The sequence below is a fragment of the Natator depressus genome, chromosome 26 (genome assembly GCF_965152275.1).
Source record: "Natator depressus isolate rNatDep1 chromosome 26, rNatDep2.hap1, whole genome shotgun sequence".
Classification (NCBI taxonomy): domain Eukaryota; kingdom Metazoa; phylum Chordata; order Testudines; family Cheloniidae; genus Natator; species Natator depressus.
This window is the reverse complement of record NC_134259.1, coordinates 10561260-10579319: the sequence shown is the minus strand read 5'-3', so window position 1 is coordinate 10579319 and position 18060 is coordinate 10561260. Positions and strand designations below refer to the sequence as shown.

General features: G+C 44.0%; 1 protein-coding gene across 1 annotated transcript in view; it reads right to left on the bottom strand.

Moving 5' to 3' along the window:
* Positions 1-18060, bottom strand: part of ANTXR1 (ANTXR cell adhesion molecule 1) — a 173340-nt gene that overhangs the window by 138549 nt on the left and 16731 nt on the right. The window contains exons 3-8 of the mRNA XM_074940055.1: positions 17811-17882; positions 11825-11906; positions 10100-10133; positions 8342-8421; positions 6888-6956; positions 4646-4726 (exon numbers count right to left, since the gene is read on the bottom strand). Of these exons, the coding sequence (XP_074796156.1) occupies positions 4646-4726; positions 6888-6956; positions 8342-8421; positions 10100-10133; positions 11825-11906; positions 17811-17882 (418 nt within the window). The remainder of the gene's footprint in view (positions 1-4645; positions 4727-6887; positions 6957-8341; positions 8422-10099; positions 10134-11824; positions 11907-17810; positions 17883-18060) is intronic.

Sequence of the window (18060 nt, the reverse complement as noted above, 5' to 3'; positions counted from 1 at the left end):
CCATTTCCAGCACAAATCCAGGTTTTCTCCCCACACCCCCCTCCCACCCCCACAAACCCACTCTCCTGTTGGTAATAAATAGTGTCTCTCTGAATTTGCAGCATATATCAAACAGATCCCAAAGCGCAGCCTGAATAGCTGGGCTGTGCACTGGGGAGCAAAGCAGGAGACAGGTCAATCTTCTTCTCCAATAACCTTCACTGGGCAATAGCAGAGACCTCTTCACAGATCCTACCACAGCCTCCGGGCTGCATGAACTCCCATGCATGGCTCCTGCAGGCTGCCTCCGGGGAGGACAAAGGCAGGTGTATCCATGTGTTTGCCTCTGCTTCACAATATATAGACTGTCATCCCCAGAGAATGTCACCCTCCCAATCCTGGCCCTGCCACCCCAGAGACAGGGACCTTGCTAGTTCCACTGCATCTGGGGATCTGTGTGTGTGTGGAGGAAAGGGAAAGGTCTCTCCGCACTGCAGAAAGGAGCATGTATGCAGAGCTCTTAGCAGGGACTCTCTGTAAACTCCCCCTCTCAGCGACACTTCCAGGGCAGAACAAATCCCTTGGTCAGTGATACATATAGGTGAAGGGATTGTCACACTACATCCCACATTCTTAATAGAAAAAAGAAAAGGAGTACTTGTGGCACCTTAGAGACGAACAAATTTATTTGAGCATAAGCTTTCGTGAGCTACAGCTCACTTCATCGGATGCATTACAATCGGATGCAAGTGAGCTGTAGCTCACGAAAGCTTATGCTCAAATAAATTCGTTAGTCTCTAAGGTGCCACAAGTACTCCTTTTCTTTTTGCGAATACAGACTAACATGGCTGTTACTCTGAAACCATTCTTAATAGAGATATTGTTATGATGTGAATATGGCATAACTAAGATGTGTTTTGTACAAGATGGGTCATGTGAGGTATCATTGGAAAGGTGATGATTTACTGAATATGATTATCCAATTTGTATGCATGTATCATTTCTGTATCTGAAGTTACGAATATTGACTATGTAACTATTGCAAGTGGGTTTACACCTGGGGAATGCCCACCAGAGAGAATGCAGTCAGCCTGGATGGGCCATTAGGGAGAACAATAGGACTTTGAAGATGATAATCTCCCACCTTCCTGAGAACTTCCTGGGATGCTGCAAACAAACTTTGACTCCTGGCTGTTTTGACACTGCAGGGTCATCTGATCATGTCACCTGATACTGGACTCCATCTTGGATTATTAGTATTTTTCCACTAATAGGGGTGGGGATCAAACTGGGAAACAAAGGATTTCTGCCTCATGTAAATCCTATTTAAGGCAGGGAAGTGAGTTAATCAGGGCTCATTCTTCACCAAATCCCCAACCCAGATGACTGCTGGAAACATCTAAGAAACAAAGAGAAGGGGGGGGGGGGAGAAGGACTGAGCCCAGGCTGGAAAAGGGGTCTGGCCTGTGAAAGAAATGCCTAAAACATTTAGGGTGAGAAATTAGTACATGTAACCAGTCTCTTTAACGTATTAAGCTTAGTTTGTGTGTTTGTTGTATTTGTTCAGTAATCTGCTGTGATCTGTTGGCTATCCCTTATAATCACTTAAAATCTATCTTTTGTAGATAATAAACTTATTTTGTTTTCTCGAAACTCAGTTTGTGGAATCCATAACTGGGGGGTGGAGGGGCAAAAAGTTGTGCATATCTTCCTCCACACTGAGGGAAGGGGGGTGATTTTTATGAGCTTACGCTGTACAGTTTTCTGTGCAGCACAAGACAAGACAATTCCCTAGCTGAGTCTTCCCATGCAGAGCTGATTTCAGTGTCTGTGTCTTTCTGCAGCGGGGTGTGTCCCCACCTGTGTGCACTGGAGGAGGCCTGAGGGCCTGGCTCAGCAGGACAAGGTAAGGGAGCCCTGACTGGTGAAACAGACAGGCTCAGTGGTACCCCTGTACATCAGGTGGCACCCCGGAGTGGGGGGGGTAACCCGTCACGGAGTGAAAGGTCATTCACGCAGCCCAAAGCTTCGACTGAGATTTGAACAAACCCAGAAACCCACTTCTGAGGTTTGAAAGTAAAAAATTCTGATGTGTTCCCCTGCCCCCCAGCCACATAGTTTTTCATTTGTCAATCTCTGTTGTTCAGAAGTGGTCCTGAACCAGTGCCCATGCACAGTGCATCGTCTCACTGCCGGGCTGCCAGAGGTGCACCGTTTCAGCCATGAGCAAAGCCAAGTTTCAGCCCACCACGGGTGCCTTGTTTGCTTGCTTTACACTGAAGTGTTCTGTTCTGCAAAGGAAAAGCCTTTACATTCTACACTGCAATAAGAACCCAAAGGTAGTCTTAAACTACCTGTCTTCTCATGTCTTCTTCATGCTTTGTAGTCATGTTTCAGCTCCGTCAGCTTGAACCTTTCCAGGTTCTCCACCTTCCATGCTGCTGCTGTTCTGGTGATGCCCCCATTAAAAGTGATGAATAATCAGGGCATTCGGTAGCATTTGGGGCGCATTCTGGCTATTCAGTAGGACTCACCGGAAAGCATAATCACCTGGCAGGAAACTTCCCATGGTTTTGCAGATAGACCATCATTGTCTATTCACAGTCCCCCCACAAACTTCCTGCAGCAGTTATACTTTCTGGTGTAGCTGGTAAATGGCGCAGCACTTAACTGAATTAGCTCAGAATTAGGCTCCCAAGACTGAAATCTTATGTTTTATCATATACAGCCACACAGAGAATGTCAGAGAGCCACCTCTGGATTTCATTAAAGACAGCTGCAAAGAGAATGCCAGGCTGAGAACCAAGATTTTAAGAAGACAGCCAACACCTGATCATCCAAGAGAAAATTTGGGGAAAGCAGCTCCATGTTTGCAAAATGTCAGGAAACCAGTAATATGGGATCACCTTCCTTCAGCAAGAAAAAGAGCTGGGGAACCAGAGCTTGTCTTGGAAAGAATAGTTTTTGCTTGATACCACGTGGTCAGGATAGCATGTAACTACTGTAAAAAACAGAAATCCTAGATCCCTTTTCTGAAGCTGACTTTCCTTGCTCTGGGGTTTTATCAACAACAACAACAAAACATACCAAATGGCCAGGACAGAGACACACATTTAAAAGGATTCCCCATCCGGCACCATAGCCCTGGGAAACTCAATCCGTTATAATAGCTATGTGTGGCAAGTGAGCAAAGGAAAACTATTTTAAAAAATCCCCAAATAGATCCTTTCCTAGAGAACATTCAGAATAATTTTACATTTTTTTTTAATTAATGGTCCAGACAGTCCCTCATGTGCTGCTTTCCCTGCTCTGCCCAGGGAGGCTTTGGAAATGCATTGAGTCAGACAGGATTACTCAGAACCACTGGAGTCAGGGATGGAAGGGCCCTACAGGTCTCAATCCTATTCCCATTGAAGTTAATGGGGATATATGCATGAGTGAAGCAAGCGTAGCTGGTGTATATTAGTCCTGGGACCTGTATGCTAGTCCGTGGTTTGCATTACCATTTTCTACAACTCTCTTTGGATCCTGATGCTGCTGCCAGGGAAGCACATGGCAAAACTCCGATTGAACAGGACGGGGGCTGTCGACTCTAGAGTGTCACCAACTCTGAGAGGAGGTTAGTTTGGTTTTTGGTTTAGTGCTGGTGGCCTGTGATATACAGAAGGTCAGATTAGAAGATCTGGTGGTCCCGTCTGGCCTTAAACTCTATAATTCTATGAATTCCCCAACTGCTTCCTATCGCTGCAGCTGACACGTGGGAAATTCAGGCAGCTGAATAACTCTAGAGGAGAAATATAGCCAAGCAGAGAAACGGCCTGTTTGCAGGGACGCCCAACCCATGAACATCTCAGTGAGAATGGCTGGCTTTTTAGGACTTCAGGCAAGCTAGGAATATCTGTCTCCTATTTCCCCATCATCTTCATGCTTTGCTTTCTTTAATGAAGAGGGACAATGATTTCTAGTGTTTTTGTCCTGTCTAGATTTAAGTCTAGCATCTATGCAGTATCACTGTACAGTCCTGTACCATAGTGGGGGCGGGAAATACCACAGAGAACCAAAACTCAGAGCAGCGGAGTATATCTGCCAACAAAGGAAGAACACAACAAGCAGCAGGAGGAAAAGCAGAATGGAGCCCCTCTTTGTTTCAGGAAGCAGTGTGTTTCAATGGTTAGGCCAGGGGACTGGGATCCTGGATTCTACTCACAGCTCTGCCACTGATCCACTGTGACACTTAATCCTCTCACTGCCTCAGTTTCCCGCATGTGTAAAATGGGAATACCAGCACTTCCTGTACTTACAACTACTCATGGGAATGAGTAATTTTTGTATGGGATGGGGAGACTAGAGCTGGGCAAAATGTTCTGACATTTGAAATTTCAGTTACTTTGTTTTTGGGGATTCAGAGGGAAGGAAAAAATCAGGAAAAATTTTCATGATTCCGCCCCCCCGAACCTTTTTTTAAAACCAGATCAGATGAGAAAGTACCAGATACTTCCAACGTGGTAATATTAGAATCAGATTTGTCCTCCAGCTAAAGCAGAGAAAGCTTTAAAAAGCAATACAGTGACAATGACCTGTCACTTAGAGCATGATAGACAGGTTCCCCCAGCCACCGCACACATGCATACACGTCCGCACACATACAGCCAAGATTAATACTCACAGAATCTATGATCCCCTGCAGGGCTTCAAAGCCATCATTCACTGGGAAGACATGATCCTTGCTGTCAGCAATTCGAGCCAGCTGACAGAACAGCAAAAAATAGAAAAACCAACAATGGTATAAATTAGCCAGCTGTCAGCAAATTAAAAGGAGTTCTTCAAATGCATCCATTTGTAAATAAAAATCCATACTCAGTGGAGTGTGGATTGCTAATATGCTGTAACTCTTTGGAACTTAGCTCACAGTTAATACCATGGGCCTGGTTCGTTTTAAGGGACCTGTGCTGGGAGTCACAAAAGGTTTCCTGAAGTTGGCAGGTGAGAAGCAGAGGCCACATGCCCAAGGGTGAATGATCACAGAGCCAGCAGCAATAGGAAAATGGGTAGGTAGTGGGAGGCAGTGGGTCTGTGTGAGGAGGGGGGAAAACAAAGAACAGGTGGCAGATGGGCATTTTGTGGTCCCCTTTGGCTGGAAAGAGAGAGGCCAGAAATGCCACACCGGAGGAGGTGAAAGACAAGTTTATTCGCCTTTGGAGTGCTAGGGGTTAAGGAGAATGGTGAGCACAGCTCAGGAAGAATGAGCTCTCCATGCAGCAGCTGGAGCAGAATCAAGTTTTATTGCTGCGATGGGGACATTGGTTTTAATAATTCTCTCGAACAGCAGGGGTAACATCACCCAGCGGCTTGGGGCTCAGCCTCCCCTGAAGCTTTACAAATTGGAGGCAGAGAACTAGCCACACACTCATCTCTAAGCCTCACAAGCCTCACGCCCCATCACCCCGTCAATCAGTTCTATGTATAATAAGAATTAAAATAAACACGTATAGACGACTCTTAAAACAAAACACACACACCCTCCAGGTTTGCACCCACAGGGAAAAGCCCAGGCTATTGAGTCCCCTCTTCTATGAAGCAATGTAATTAAATTGCTTCGGGATCATAAACCAAGACATAGCAATGACAGTCAATGGGTGGATTTATAGTTTCCTGAATTCATTCTCTATGGTCTTTCTGCTGGAAGCTTCTGGGGTTTCGAACAACAGTGGGGCTTTATCATCGAACTTGAGTTAACCTCTCCAATGCCTTGATGACTTCAGGCTGTGCCCGTCTCGATGGTCAGTCCTCTCTCCTCCCTTTGCCTTTGCATAAGGCTTGTCTATATTGGAGATTTTTGCGTCCAGGGTAAATGCACCAGTGCAAATCTCTAATATAGATGTGCTTCACTAATGTAAAAAGTGTCATGTACCACTGCAGGTGTACCCTGGTTACAAACCAGGGAAAGCTGTGAGCTATCTGCACTTGGGGTCTGCCATGGGGAAGTTATCATGCCACAACTACTCTAGTGCAAAAATCCTCAGTGTTGACAAGACCATAGAGCGGGAATCTAATTTCTCGCCACCTCCACAAATACTCTTATTTTCTTGCCTCATCTTACATTAGGGATGGGACGTGAACGACAGCCCTGCACCCAAATACAACCACAACCACAAGCTTCATTGCAGACCAGGCCTATCTCTGGATCTTGCTGGCTGTTTTTAGAGCTCTGCAATACTCAGGGAATTTGATTCACAGGAGTTAGTAGAAAGCTTTTCTTTGTGTTTCCTTTGGGCAGGGGTGGCATGGGGTTTAATCTGCCTCGAGGGGAACCTCATTTGAGGTTCAAATGAAAAGCCGAAGACTCAGACTTGAAACCAGTAATAACCAGAGAGTTTTTCCTTGCCTACATCAAAACAATGAAACCCCCACTTGTCCCACATTAACTCAATCCTAGGCCCAGGTTCATTGGAAACCATCAGGCTCTTCACTATACCTTCCAACAATATTCATTATTCATTTAGATTCATTTTTATTATTCAGGGGAGAAAGAGTTTCTGGGTATTTTGCACTGGGGACTATGGCAAGTCCTAAAGGAAGCAGAACTCTAGAAAGATTTATAATAATATGGGGGAGCCAAGGTTATTGGAGTTTAACAGATGCTAATAATTCAATTAAGATCCCAGAAGTGATATGTATGGGCCAGATCCTCAGCTGGTGTAAATAGGAATAGTTCCATTGACTTCTATGGAGTACCCATCAATTTATGCTAGCTGAAGTTCTGGCTCTTATATGGACATGAATAGCACCTGAACTTGCCCCAGCCGGGCTCAGCTGAAAAGTCCACTCATAGCTGCTCTATGTGAACTGACAGCATATAGTCCACCTTTGCCAGAATTCCAAACAAATGGAAAAAATGACTAATTTACCTGTGTTTCATTGAAATCTTTCACCCCAACACAGTACACTGTGGCTCCCAGGTCACGAGATCGATTAGCCTGGAACCAGAGTGCAAAACTTTTAAATAAACAGGTACATGTTACAGATGCAGATTTCTGTACATTTGTAATTATATTTTTAACATCGCCATCCTGCTGTCATTCTGTCAGTGCAACCCTCCTCAAAATCAAGGACTAGGGGCATGATAAGGGATAGAATTAAAAGTCTTAGGGCCAAAAATCTACTCTCAGATCTGGATAGCTGATCTTGACTCTAACATTCTGCTCTCCTGCGGATGCAGAAGTTTGTCTATTCCTATAGTAGCTACTTGCATGGTAAACAAAAACAATGTTTATCCATTCTTGTACCCCACAAATCCAATTTCTAGCCATTCTAACTTAACAATATTTGCCCATTGAAAGTGTGCAGTATAAAACAAATGAAACAGGTTCAGCCCTCCAAGTTAACATAATTTCTAAGGACAGTGGAAGCCCTGGAAAAAAATGGTATGTATTGCTCCTGGGATCTATGATAACCATGGTATCTCCTCCTACTTAGTGTAGGAGGCATTTCAGTACAATAGCGATTGCAGAGCTATAGCAGGTAGTTATTTACAATATCATTAAAAGGGAAGGTGGAGAATTTGCACCAAAGAAATTCTTCTCTTTTGAATTTCTCTTTTTAAACCATTTATTTATAAGTATTCTGGTATTCAAAGTCCGTTAGGAAAACACTTCTCTTGCAAGGCCTTGTTACTGAATTGGTGACTTTCGGGGCCAGCTCTTCAAAAGAGTGCACGGCCAGATTTTCAAGTGTGGAGCATCAAGAATTGGGGGCCAAATTTTCCAAAAGAGCCCAGCACCACTCAGCAGCTCCCACTGTGACACTTACAGACATATTTTCGGAAGCAATCAGCACTCAAAGTGCTTTTTAAAAACTTGAGCAGAAGTCTTGTGGTTTGAAAGCCTTGCAGAAATCTTGCTTCTATTAGTATTTATCCCTACAAACACATGCATTCTTAGCATACATATCTTGTTTTGGCAGAAATTACAGAAACCCGGGTACTGCTGTCCCAAGGGCATGGACCATAAGGGTACGTCTACACTGTTATCATAGGGCGTGACTCCAGCACATGTGGATATATCCAAGCTAGCTTTAATTTAGCTAGTTCAGTTATCACTGGCAGTGAAGTTGTAGCATCACGGGCTTCGACATGAGCTGTACAAGCCCACCCAGAACCCTGGATAATTACTTGCATGGCTAGCCCATGCTGCTACAGCTTCTCTTCTCCAGTACATAGATTCATAGATACTAAGGTCAGAAGGGACCATTATTATCATCTAGTCCGACCTCCTGCACAACGCAGGCCACAGAATTTCACCCACCCACTCCTGCTAGATTAAAACCCTGTGACTGCAGTATCGCCAGGCCCTGAATCTCTTACCTCACGCTCAGCGTAAAAGAAGAGGTCTTCATGGAGTTCGCCATCCGTCAGCGCAATGATGACACTAGCAGTTCTGTAACCTAAATAAATTAAACAAAGAATCTTTCACAAAAAAAGAGTACATAGGACTAAACTGGTGCACCCAACACCTAGCCAGTGAGCCAGTAGTGGGCTGAAAGGGTCAGAAGTGATATATTCCAAACTTTATATCCTTCACCTCTGTTTAACACTCTACATTAAAAAGGCCCCAAGTTTCAATGGAAATTTTTGACCACTTTTAACAAACACCTGTCTACTGCACCAGCCCTCCAGGATTGGCCTGGAGTCACCCGGAATCGGCATCGATCTCCCGGTGACTATTGAAAGCAATCCGGGAGATTTTAGTAGGATATTTTAAGAAAATGACATTATGTCATGTTGGGAGAAAAAATCTCCCAGAATAGCTTCAGTCAGAGTTGGCAACCCCTAAAGCTTAATTCATCTTCATCCTTTCAATCATATATAATGACAGTGGAGTTGTAACAAGAAGACTGTAATCTTCTTTTATAATATTGATTGTAGCCCAGGCTTGTATGGGCTTCTTTCTCTGTAAATTTACAGCAGCGCTGAATGGAATTAATTTGGGTTTCTGGCAACAGACGCTTGGTATAAATCCAAAACAGCTCCGTAGTCATGCATTACACGTGAACATTAATATTTCACTTTAGTAAAAGCTAAATATAATTTGAAGGTTGTTTCTGAAAAAGTGAAAATCTGGCTAATTAACAGCATTTTTAAATGTCCTAAGTCATCAGGAGGATTTTCCTGCAGTTATGAACAGCTGTGCATTTGTCTGTGCTGATAAAGAGAAAAAAAGCAACTTTTTCTGGAATGATCTGGTTTGGGTCCATTTGCTTTTGCAGACAGGCACAAACTTTCCTTCTGTTTCTGTGACCAGACTATCACACAGCCTGTGCCAGGGTTCCTGACCTTGGGGAGTTTTAAAGATGGAGGGAAGGAGGAGCCTGTACTCATGGGACACTGAATGTCCTTGTAGAAATGAATGAGGGTGTTATATGGTAAGGCTGTGAAATTCAAAGCATCTACAGGAAACCAAGTACTCAACTCCTGCTGAAAGTCAATGGGATTTGGGCACCTATCTTGCTTAGCCTCCTTTGAAAATCCCAGCCTAGACTAGTAAAAAGGTTCTCTCACACAATCATGCAACAATAAAAGGGCAATGACTTGATGAAAAACACTGGAAAACACAATGAGTACAAAGAAAACAGAATGCCAGGCCTTGTGAAAATACAAAATACATAGGCCTATATTTGCAGAATTGTGCGTCTGATTCTCCACTGATTTGCACATTGCATCATCATTTGTACCTCTGCAGTGTGAGATTATATATATATATATAGTGGGGGGGGGGGGGGGGAGTTAATGGGGCTGAGCTTCCCAGACAGAGTCTGAGACTGGCACGGTGAAGTTTTGTTGTTTTGCACTGCCATATGGAACCGGACACCAAATCAAGCACTTTAAGCACTGAGGGATCACTAAGCATCACACCACCAATCTGACTCTTTATACAACTGGCCCTCAGTCCTCAGTATGAAATGTATTCAAAGTCCTTTATCGCTCTTCAGTGTGAACTGAATAACCTTGGATTCCTGCAAAAAGCAACAGTCACACCCTTGTCCTGTAGTAAGTTTACGCTCTAGGACTGAAGTCTACCACACAGACAGAAAGCGAGGGGAGCAGGGAAACACACTCTCTTACCTTGCACATTTTCATAGTAAATCTGTTCGCTTGCCTGAAATTAAATCCAAACAGCAGCATTAGCAATAACTGAATAATACTTAGTGGTTGCTCCTAACTGACCTGCTAACAACCTGGAAGTGGCAGCAAGATACCAAATTTGGAGACTGCATTTTATCACAGGTAACATTCATTCTGAAATTAATGTCCCCTTTAAATTCTGTAACCGCATGCAAAAAACTTTTGCTGCACAATTTTGTTTTCAGTTTTACATTTCCCTCTGCTTAGGCTCAGTTCCAAGAGCCGGGGGTTCACGCTGCATGTATCCTGACACTCTTTTGTACCTGTGTACGTACCCTTTGCCAACCAGTGAGATGGACATTATAGCATACCTCATCATTTACTTAGTGTGTCATGGTCAAATTTATCCCAGGAGCATCACCATTGACTGTAATGAATTTGGGAGCCCCCAACCTAATGCCTGGGCTAATTTTAGTGTGCTCTTAATATTATTATGTCTACTGCTGTAGCACATAAAAGCCGCAGTCATGGACCAGGGCCCCATTGTGCTAGGTACTGTACATATAAACAACAAAAAGACGGTCCCTGCCTCCAAAGAGCTAACAATCTAGGATAAGACAAGAGACAAGAGATGCAGGGAGACACACAGACAGGGGAGTACAAGGATACTATGCGTGCCCTACACTTTAATTCAGCCCATCCAAACGGGGTGAGCTAGCAGGAGTTGTGTTAATCTTATCTCAGGTGGAAATTCCTCTGTCTGCATCTTATGCTTTACACATGAACAAGCAGATTTTGCAAGACAGAGGTCAGAAACTTCTGGGTGTATCAGAGTTTGGAATTAAGAGATGGGTCTGCATCTGGGCTTTGAATTCCTCTTTGGAGCTGGGATTCTGTTTGCTGAATTTGGTTCTGGCTTTGGATTTTGAGTATCCCTGTAAGGTTTGGGGGTGTTTGGGTCTGGGAGTTTTTTCAGGCTCATCTCTGGCTAGAACCAAATCTTGGCTAGCTCTCCTTGCAGCCTGGAAAGCACTGTAATTTTCCCATGTGCTGGATTACAGGAATGCAATTCATCTTCATTGTGGGGCATAATCGCTTCCAAAAACCTCTAAAATGTTTAGTGAAGGTGGGAGACTGGGATAAAGAAATCCTGTGTGGTTTGCATGCAAATGTTTGAGCTAATAAAGTCTGCAGCAGGGCAGGGCAAGAGGGAGAGGAGACTACAAGGTGGGGTGGCTCAGCCACCCCATGGAACAGGCTGTTATCCCAGCTCTCAAACCTAGCCGACTACCTGCAGGATCCACTCAAGGCCAAGGCCAGCCACACAAGGGCCCTTGCGGCTTCAGGGTCTCCTGCAGCTTGCCCCCTTTCGCAGCATAGCTCCAAATGGAGCTGCATGGACAGGATTCAGCTGTCCAGTGCCCTCGATCCCTCTCCTGAACAGGTAATACCCAACACTGAAGGCAGGGACACAGGAAGATACTATAGCCTGAGGAGATAATATTCCAGCCTAAAGTCTGCATGGTGAATGATGTACACCCATCCCCACATAGCCCTGTTCCTCAATCTTTCTGCCTTCAGGATCCCATCTGTTAAGACATGGATAATATCACTTACCTCCCCGGGGCTGTTCTATGGCTTCATGAATTAATTAGCATTCGCAAAGCACTCTGAGCCCCCCCGCCGAAAGACATTGTAGAAGCACTTTAAAATTCGTTTATTCACCCTTTCAAATCCTTCGTGCATGTAAGTGTCGCCTCCTGGCAGAACTTTCTGCAGCTCTTCTAGGCCTTGACGTATCTGATCCCTGAAATATTAAGATAGACGCTCCCTTAGATCTGTTAGCAACTGCCAGGTTGGTCAGGATCTGACATGCGGGCAGATGGGTGGAAGGCAATGGGTACATGCGTGGAGGAAAGTCAGGCTATGTCTACACTAGTACAGCCTTTGTCAGCAAGCGTATGTCGCTCAGGGGTGTGAAAATTCCACCCCCCTGATTGACATAACTTACACCGACGTAAGCACCGGTGTGCACAGCGCTATATTGGTGGGAGAGCTTCTCCTGCTGACACAGCTTATGCCGCTTGCGGGGGTGTTTTTTTTATGCCAACGGGCGAGCTTTCTCCCATTGGCATAAAGCGTCTTCACCACACGCACTGCAGCGGTGCTGTGCATGTAGACATGGCCTAGTCATCTCAGGTCCTGCAATGGATTGCAGCACCCACCCACTGAAGTCAATAGGGCTTCTGGAGCATGCATCCCACTTCCAACAAGGCATTTAAGGCCGGAATGCTCAAAAGAACCGAAGGGGGCTGAATCTGGGCATCTAAATCCCTGCCTTAAAGGCAGGTATTTGAGAAAGAAAATTGCCACGTTCGGGAATGCCCCTAGTTCCCTCCTCTTGGCCATCTATCTGTGCTAATGTAAATAACAATGAAATGTTTTATTCCATTGGCTACATAATGGCAGGTCAGGCAGTTAAGTACAAACTTTGGCCAAAGTCTTGGTAACCTAAGAATTAAAGGCTTTTATTTTTACGAGGTAAGGGGAACACTCGACTGCCTCTCTCTCTAGGGGTGTGAAAACTAGACCAGAGTCGATTTTCATCGCTATTCCCACAGCCTGGAGAAAGCATCACGACAGAAAGATCTCCTCTAATCTGATATTCTGGCATATGTACTTCTCCATACTCACACTCCCTTTACAATGCCAGTATATCTTGCGGCTAGACAAGTGGAGCTGCTGACTTACATCTGGCTCTTATTCTTTAGTCGTGCTTGGTGATGACACAAGCTGAATCAAACAGCCAGGAATGTGATATCGATAATATAAGATCATCCAGCAGGCTCCAGTATATTTGGATATGACGCCTTTCACTCCCAGCCAAACCCAACTTCAAGATTAATGAGCTAATGGAAAAGGCTTTAAGATTCAGGGTGTCCCATTTAATCTTTTGGAAACCCAGGCATAGTGACTGATCAATCAGAAGCTAAGCGGGGGACGGACATGTTTCACTGAGTTGCAGACACCAACGTGTAAGAGCAGAGTACAGTTTAGATGTTTTTATAAAGCCCAGATGAAGTCTTTGTGGTATGCAGGGTATCTCTGAATGAACTAATGCTATCTTCATGGGAACTAGATTAAATCAATTTGTATGCAGGACCACACTAACTCTGCAGGCCTGAATGCCAAAGATTTTTAGCCACATGGCCCGAAATCTCTTTTGCTGTATGGGTCCAGGATTCTTCCAGGAATGCAAGAGCCAAAAAGGATTTGGGGATAAAATTTCCATGCTTCCATCTATCTGTACCATTTGAGTCTTCAAATGTGGGCAGCAATTCTCTGAGAAATGAGCTCAATTCTGAAAATTATGGAGTTACTGATCCCCAGCTGGAAATACAGGCTTTTTCATGAGTTTTAGGATATAGTGAATCACCCAAATACGATATAGTGAGGCTAGCAATTTCAAAAAACAGACTGTCTCAGGATACTATGGCCCTTCTATTGGTGGATCTTAAAGGAACAAAATACAGAAAAATGAAAAACAAGAATTGAAAAAGTGATCTGGCCTAAATACACTAAAAAATTCCTAAGAACCAAAGAATGCCCACAGTGGGTCAGACCAAAGATCCATCTAGCCCAGTCTCCTGTCTTCGGACAGTGGCCAATGGCAGGTGCTTCAGAGAGAATGAACAGAACAGTGTTACACACAAGATGATACACAAAAGTGATCCATCCCCTCTCATCCATTCCCAGCTTCTGGCAATTCAGTTTGGCTTTAGATAAACTGGGCCAAATTCATCTCCATTTATTTCAAAGGAGTTAATTCAAGGATGAGCTTGTCTCAACATTGATAGGCACTTTCAAAATAGGATAGGATGAGATGGAAATTCCAGGACATCAGATCTTATTTTATCTGAACTGGATTCCCCATCCTTTAACAAACAAACAAATTTTCCAAAAGGAAAATTTTCAGAACAATTCAGCTTCTTACAGGCACTAGGTATTCTATATGTTTCCATTTTAAAAGGTTCCTTTTTTGGTGATAACATACTATGGTTCATAAACCCCAGGTAATCAAAGCTTCTTTGATTTGTAATATACATGGCACTGCCTGGCCCCGATTCTGCAATTGGATCTACACAGCTAATCTATCCAGAGCACCAGCCGGGTGGTGAGGGAAATCTGCCCTTGTGAAACAGATTGCAGGACTGGGGGCTGAATGAGTCATTGTCAACTCTGACACTAAAGGCAAAGTGGAGTTGTAGACTGCAGTTGGATGGGGGATGGAGTGGGGGGAGATTTTCTCAATAAAAATTAATAACAAAGCCAAGGGTTACTATGCCGATGAAAACATTTTCTGCATTAATATAGATCAGCAATTTTTCAGTTTGAAATTGTGATTTTTAAATTCACACGCTAAGGTTCCTGTCACCTGGCGTGTTCTCCGGGTTCATGCTCCTTGTTAACAGCTCAGTCCTAGAAGAGGCCGAGAGCCTCCCAAGAGGGTCCATCACCTCCAGATGCCCTTGGACACTGGTGAGGCTGAGCAGTAAGCTGAGCATGTGCTTTAGAGATGTCCTGAATCAGAGCGTCAGCACTTTGCAAATGGGGCTTCAGCGTTCCATCCACTTTTCTGCCGGAGACCTCATACACACTGGCAGCATCCCTTTTCCAAACAGGCTCACCCAAACTAGCACCCAAAGATGCTTTTTTACAAATCCAAGTAAAAGAAAAGGCTATTGATAATTACAGCCTTTGCACACACCTATATATCAGGAAGGCTGATGATACATGCCAACAGATCCACATTTTACCTGTCAGTCCTCCAATCGAAACAGAAGACTTACACCCGCCAGCATGCTGGATTTTGGCTGGTGCCACACTACCGTCCTGCCTGACATCAACATCATTTCTAGGTCTGTTGGGTAAGCTTATACATTCCCATATGGGAACAAAGGTTTCACGTACATAAGTAGCAGGTCTTCTTATGTATGTGACATGCAGCCTTGCAAAAGTCTCCTTGCCCATTCAATATGGGGGTGGGTTTTCATCTGATAATCTAGTTAAATACCATTCATTTTCTCATTGTCTTCCGTTGTTATAGTTAATGGCAGAGCGGTAGATTTCATGCCCTGACTGGTCAGTTTTAATAGCATTTTTTAGGCTGGTATGTATGTAGATTATACTATAGGAAAGTGGCCAGATTCCTATTAGTTCATAAACAGGAGCTATGCTGGTATGCAATCTCAGAGAAGTCCAATATGTAAAACATATGCTATTCATATAGCATTCACATGTGTTACACATATTTTTTCTTCCACGTGGCAATGAAGTTAACAGGGGAAACTGTAGTGATTAAAGGGGCCTGATCCAACTTACACTGAAGTCAATGAAAAGACTCCCATTGATTTTCTAAGAGGGACCAATGGGAATACTTTCCAAAAGTGTTATGCTTATAAACCGGCCCGGTCATAAAAACACCCAACCCACCGAGATCCTCAGTTTGCCTATGTTATAGCTCCTTACTCCTTGCAAAGGCTTCTCATTAATCTTAATATCCATCACAAATACCTCTAAGTAATTATATACATCAGTCAATTCCAAACCCCCATCCACTTCAAGACACTTCCCATAATAGTACAGGGACCCCAAACAAACTGTCTGGAAAGAGGTGAACTGGAAAAAATAATGTTTGGAAAAGCACTGGGCTCCTCTGCACTGGCGGTAAAAGCAACCCTGCTCCTCCCCTTCCAGCATGGAGAAAAGGCAAGGAAATCAAAGGACAGGCCTATGATGGGGAAACAATGTCTTGCTCTGATTTCTCTCTTTCTTCCCCTTTCAATACTCCTCAAGTCAAGCAACCAGCATGTGCTCTTCAGACAGATCAGAACTGGCACATATTCAGCTGTCCAAATCTGGCACACAGGTGCTTCCTCTGCTATTAGGCAGTGATGAAACCTGCTGTCTGGGTGTTTTGGTTTATGGCAGGGGGAAATAGATTATTGGGGAGAGGGGTCTCTTTTTCTTTGAATGGTGAAGGAACCACCTACAGATGTTTCTCGGGAGATTGACAGTAGTTCCCACACTTTGCACAAACAGAGACACTTTTGTTCTGTCCATTTGGTCTCTCGCCCCTAAAGCGGAGGTGAGTAAACTCCATGAAAGGTCCTGAAAGGTGAGAATAAGATCCTGAAGCGGAGGGTTATTCTCTGAAGGTGAGATTTTCAAAGCTGCCTGAAGGGATCTGGATTAACTACAATGGAAACTGTGCATCCAGATCCCTTAGATAGCTTTGAAAAATCTCAGGGCAAGTCGTTAGAGTTTACCCTTCCACGGGCTAGATCCCACTCCCACCCTGCACTCCTAGTTCTACTCAGAATCCTCTAGAGAAAGCAAGACCCCCATAGAATTCCTATGGGTATTCTTGCAGTTACCCACACAAAGAAGACCCTTTTCAAAACAATTGCTCCAAACTTGATCTTTCTGATTTTCCAATTCAACTGCTTTACTGACCACAGATTGGTATACCGGATCACCTTATTAATATAAGGTTATTAAAAAACAGGTATGAGTACGACAAGTTTACACAATGCTTTACAAAACTGGAGTGAGACCTCTTTTCTGCTCTGAAGAATCTGAAGTCTCAGATAGATGGGGAAAGCAGGGACAAGACAAGATGTAATACACTTGTGAATATTAACTGAATATTCTCTAGAAGAGAATACCCTTCTACTGCTGCCAACTAATGGAGTTACTCCTTTTTGCTCAAGTGGCAGACGTCTGTGCTTTGGTGCTCAATGTCCCAGGTGCTGAGAACCCATGGTAGGGATCATTACAAAGGCATGGGAGAACAGTTCAAGTAAAGGAAGGCATAGGGAGGATAGTCAATGAGGCAACCCAAGTACTGAGTTATCCTAGAAGAAGCAGATTTAAGGAGGGGGACTTCACCTAGGTTGCCAGGTAGAGGGGAAACAGTTTCAAGAGCCAGTGGGAGCATAACTGATGGTACGAAGCTGGGAGTAGGAGCAAGAGAGGAACAACATGGTAGGAATTGGGAACAAGATGGGGAATAGGGGGAAATTAAAGCAGCAGGGTAGATTATGGGGAGACCATACAAGACTTTGAAGAAGAGGACAAAAAAGCATGAATTTGATGCAAGAAGAGAAAGGAAAGGATTTGCTGGGACTCAATGGTGGCGGGGGGTGGGTGGGGGGATTACTGGCTTCCCCTTCCTCCCCAGTCACCCATCTCCATGGCCCATTTAGCCCTTTGCCTCTGTACTGAAACACTAAACAAAAGCCAGGTTTTGTAACACAAAGTCAAACCACTGGACAGAAAATGAAGGGGGGAGGGGGGAATTTCCACAGAAAATTTGAAGTTTTTGTCAAAACTAACAACTTCTTCAGGTTTCAGCTGAAAATTCTGGGTTTTTCCAACTTTCTTTTCTCATGGAAAGAATCAAAAATTTTCAAGGAAAGTAGACACTATCGGGGGGGGGGGGGGAACGACAATTTTCCACGAAAAACTAGTGTTGATTAAAATTTTCGACCAGTTCTTCCTTTAAGAGCCTAACATACATATCAGATGTTAAGTACAGCCAAGTGATTTAAAGTTCTCGAGTCATTTGATATGAAGCCAGAATGCACTAGCCGGGAAAAGTGCAAAAGGAAGGACACTGCTTTGTGCTATTGCCCCAAATTCTTCTTACCTGTCTTCAGTTAACCTCATTAGAGTTGAGCCTCTAGTTGAGAAAACAATGAATGACATCCTCAGCTGGGGGCTGGAGAAGGAGAACAGACAGAAATGAGAGTGAATGATTTGCAATCCATTTCTCCATTCATTCACCTAGTCAATATTTCTCCTCTCTCTTGCTTTACCCTTCTGGCTCCTCGCAATGACTCTTCACTGTGCCACAGCTCCCCTCCCTCCCTTTCTCTGTCTTGTCTTCTTGTAAGATC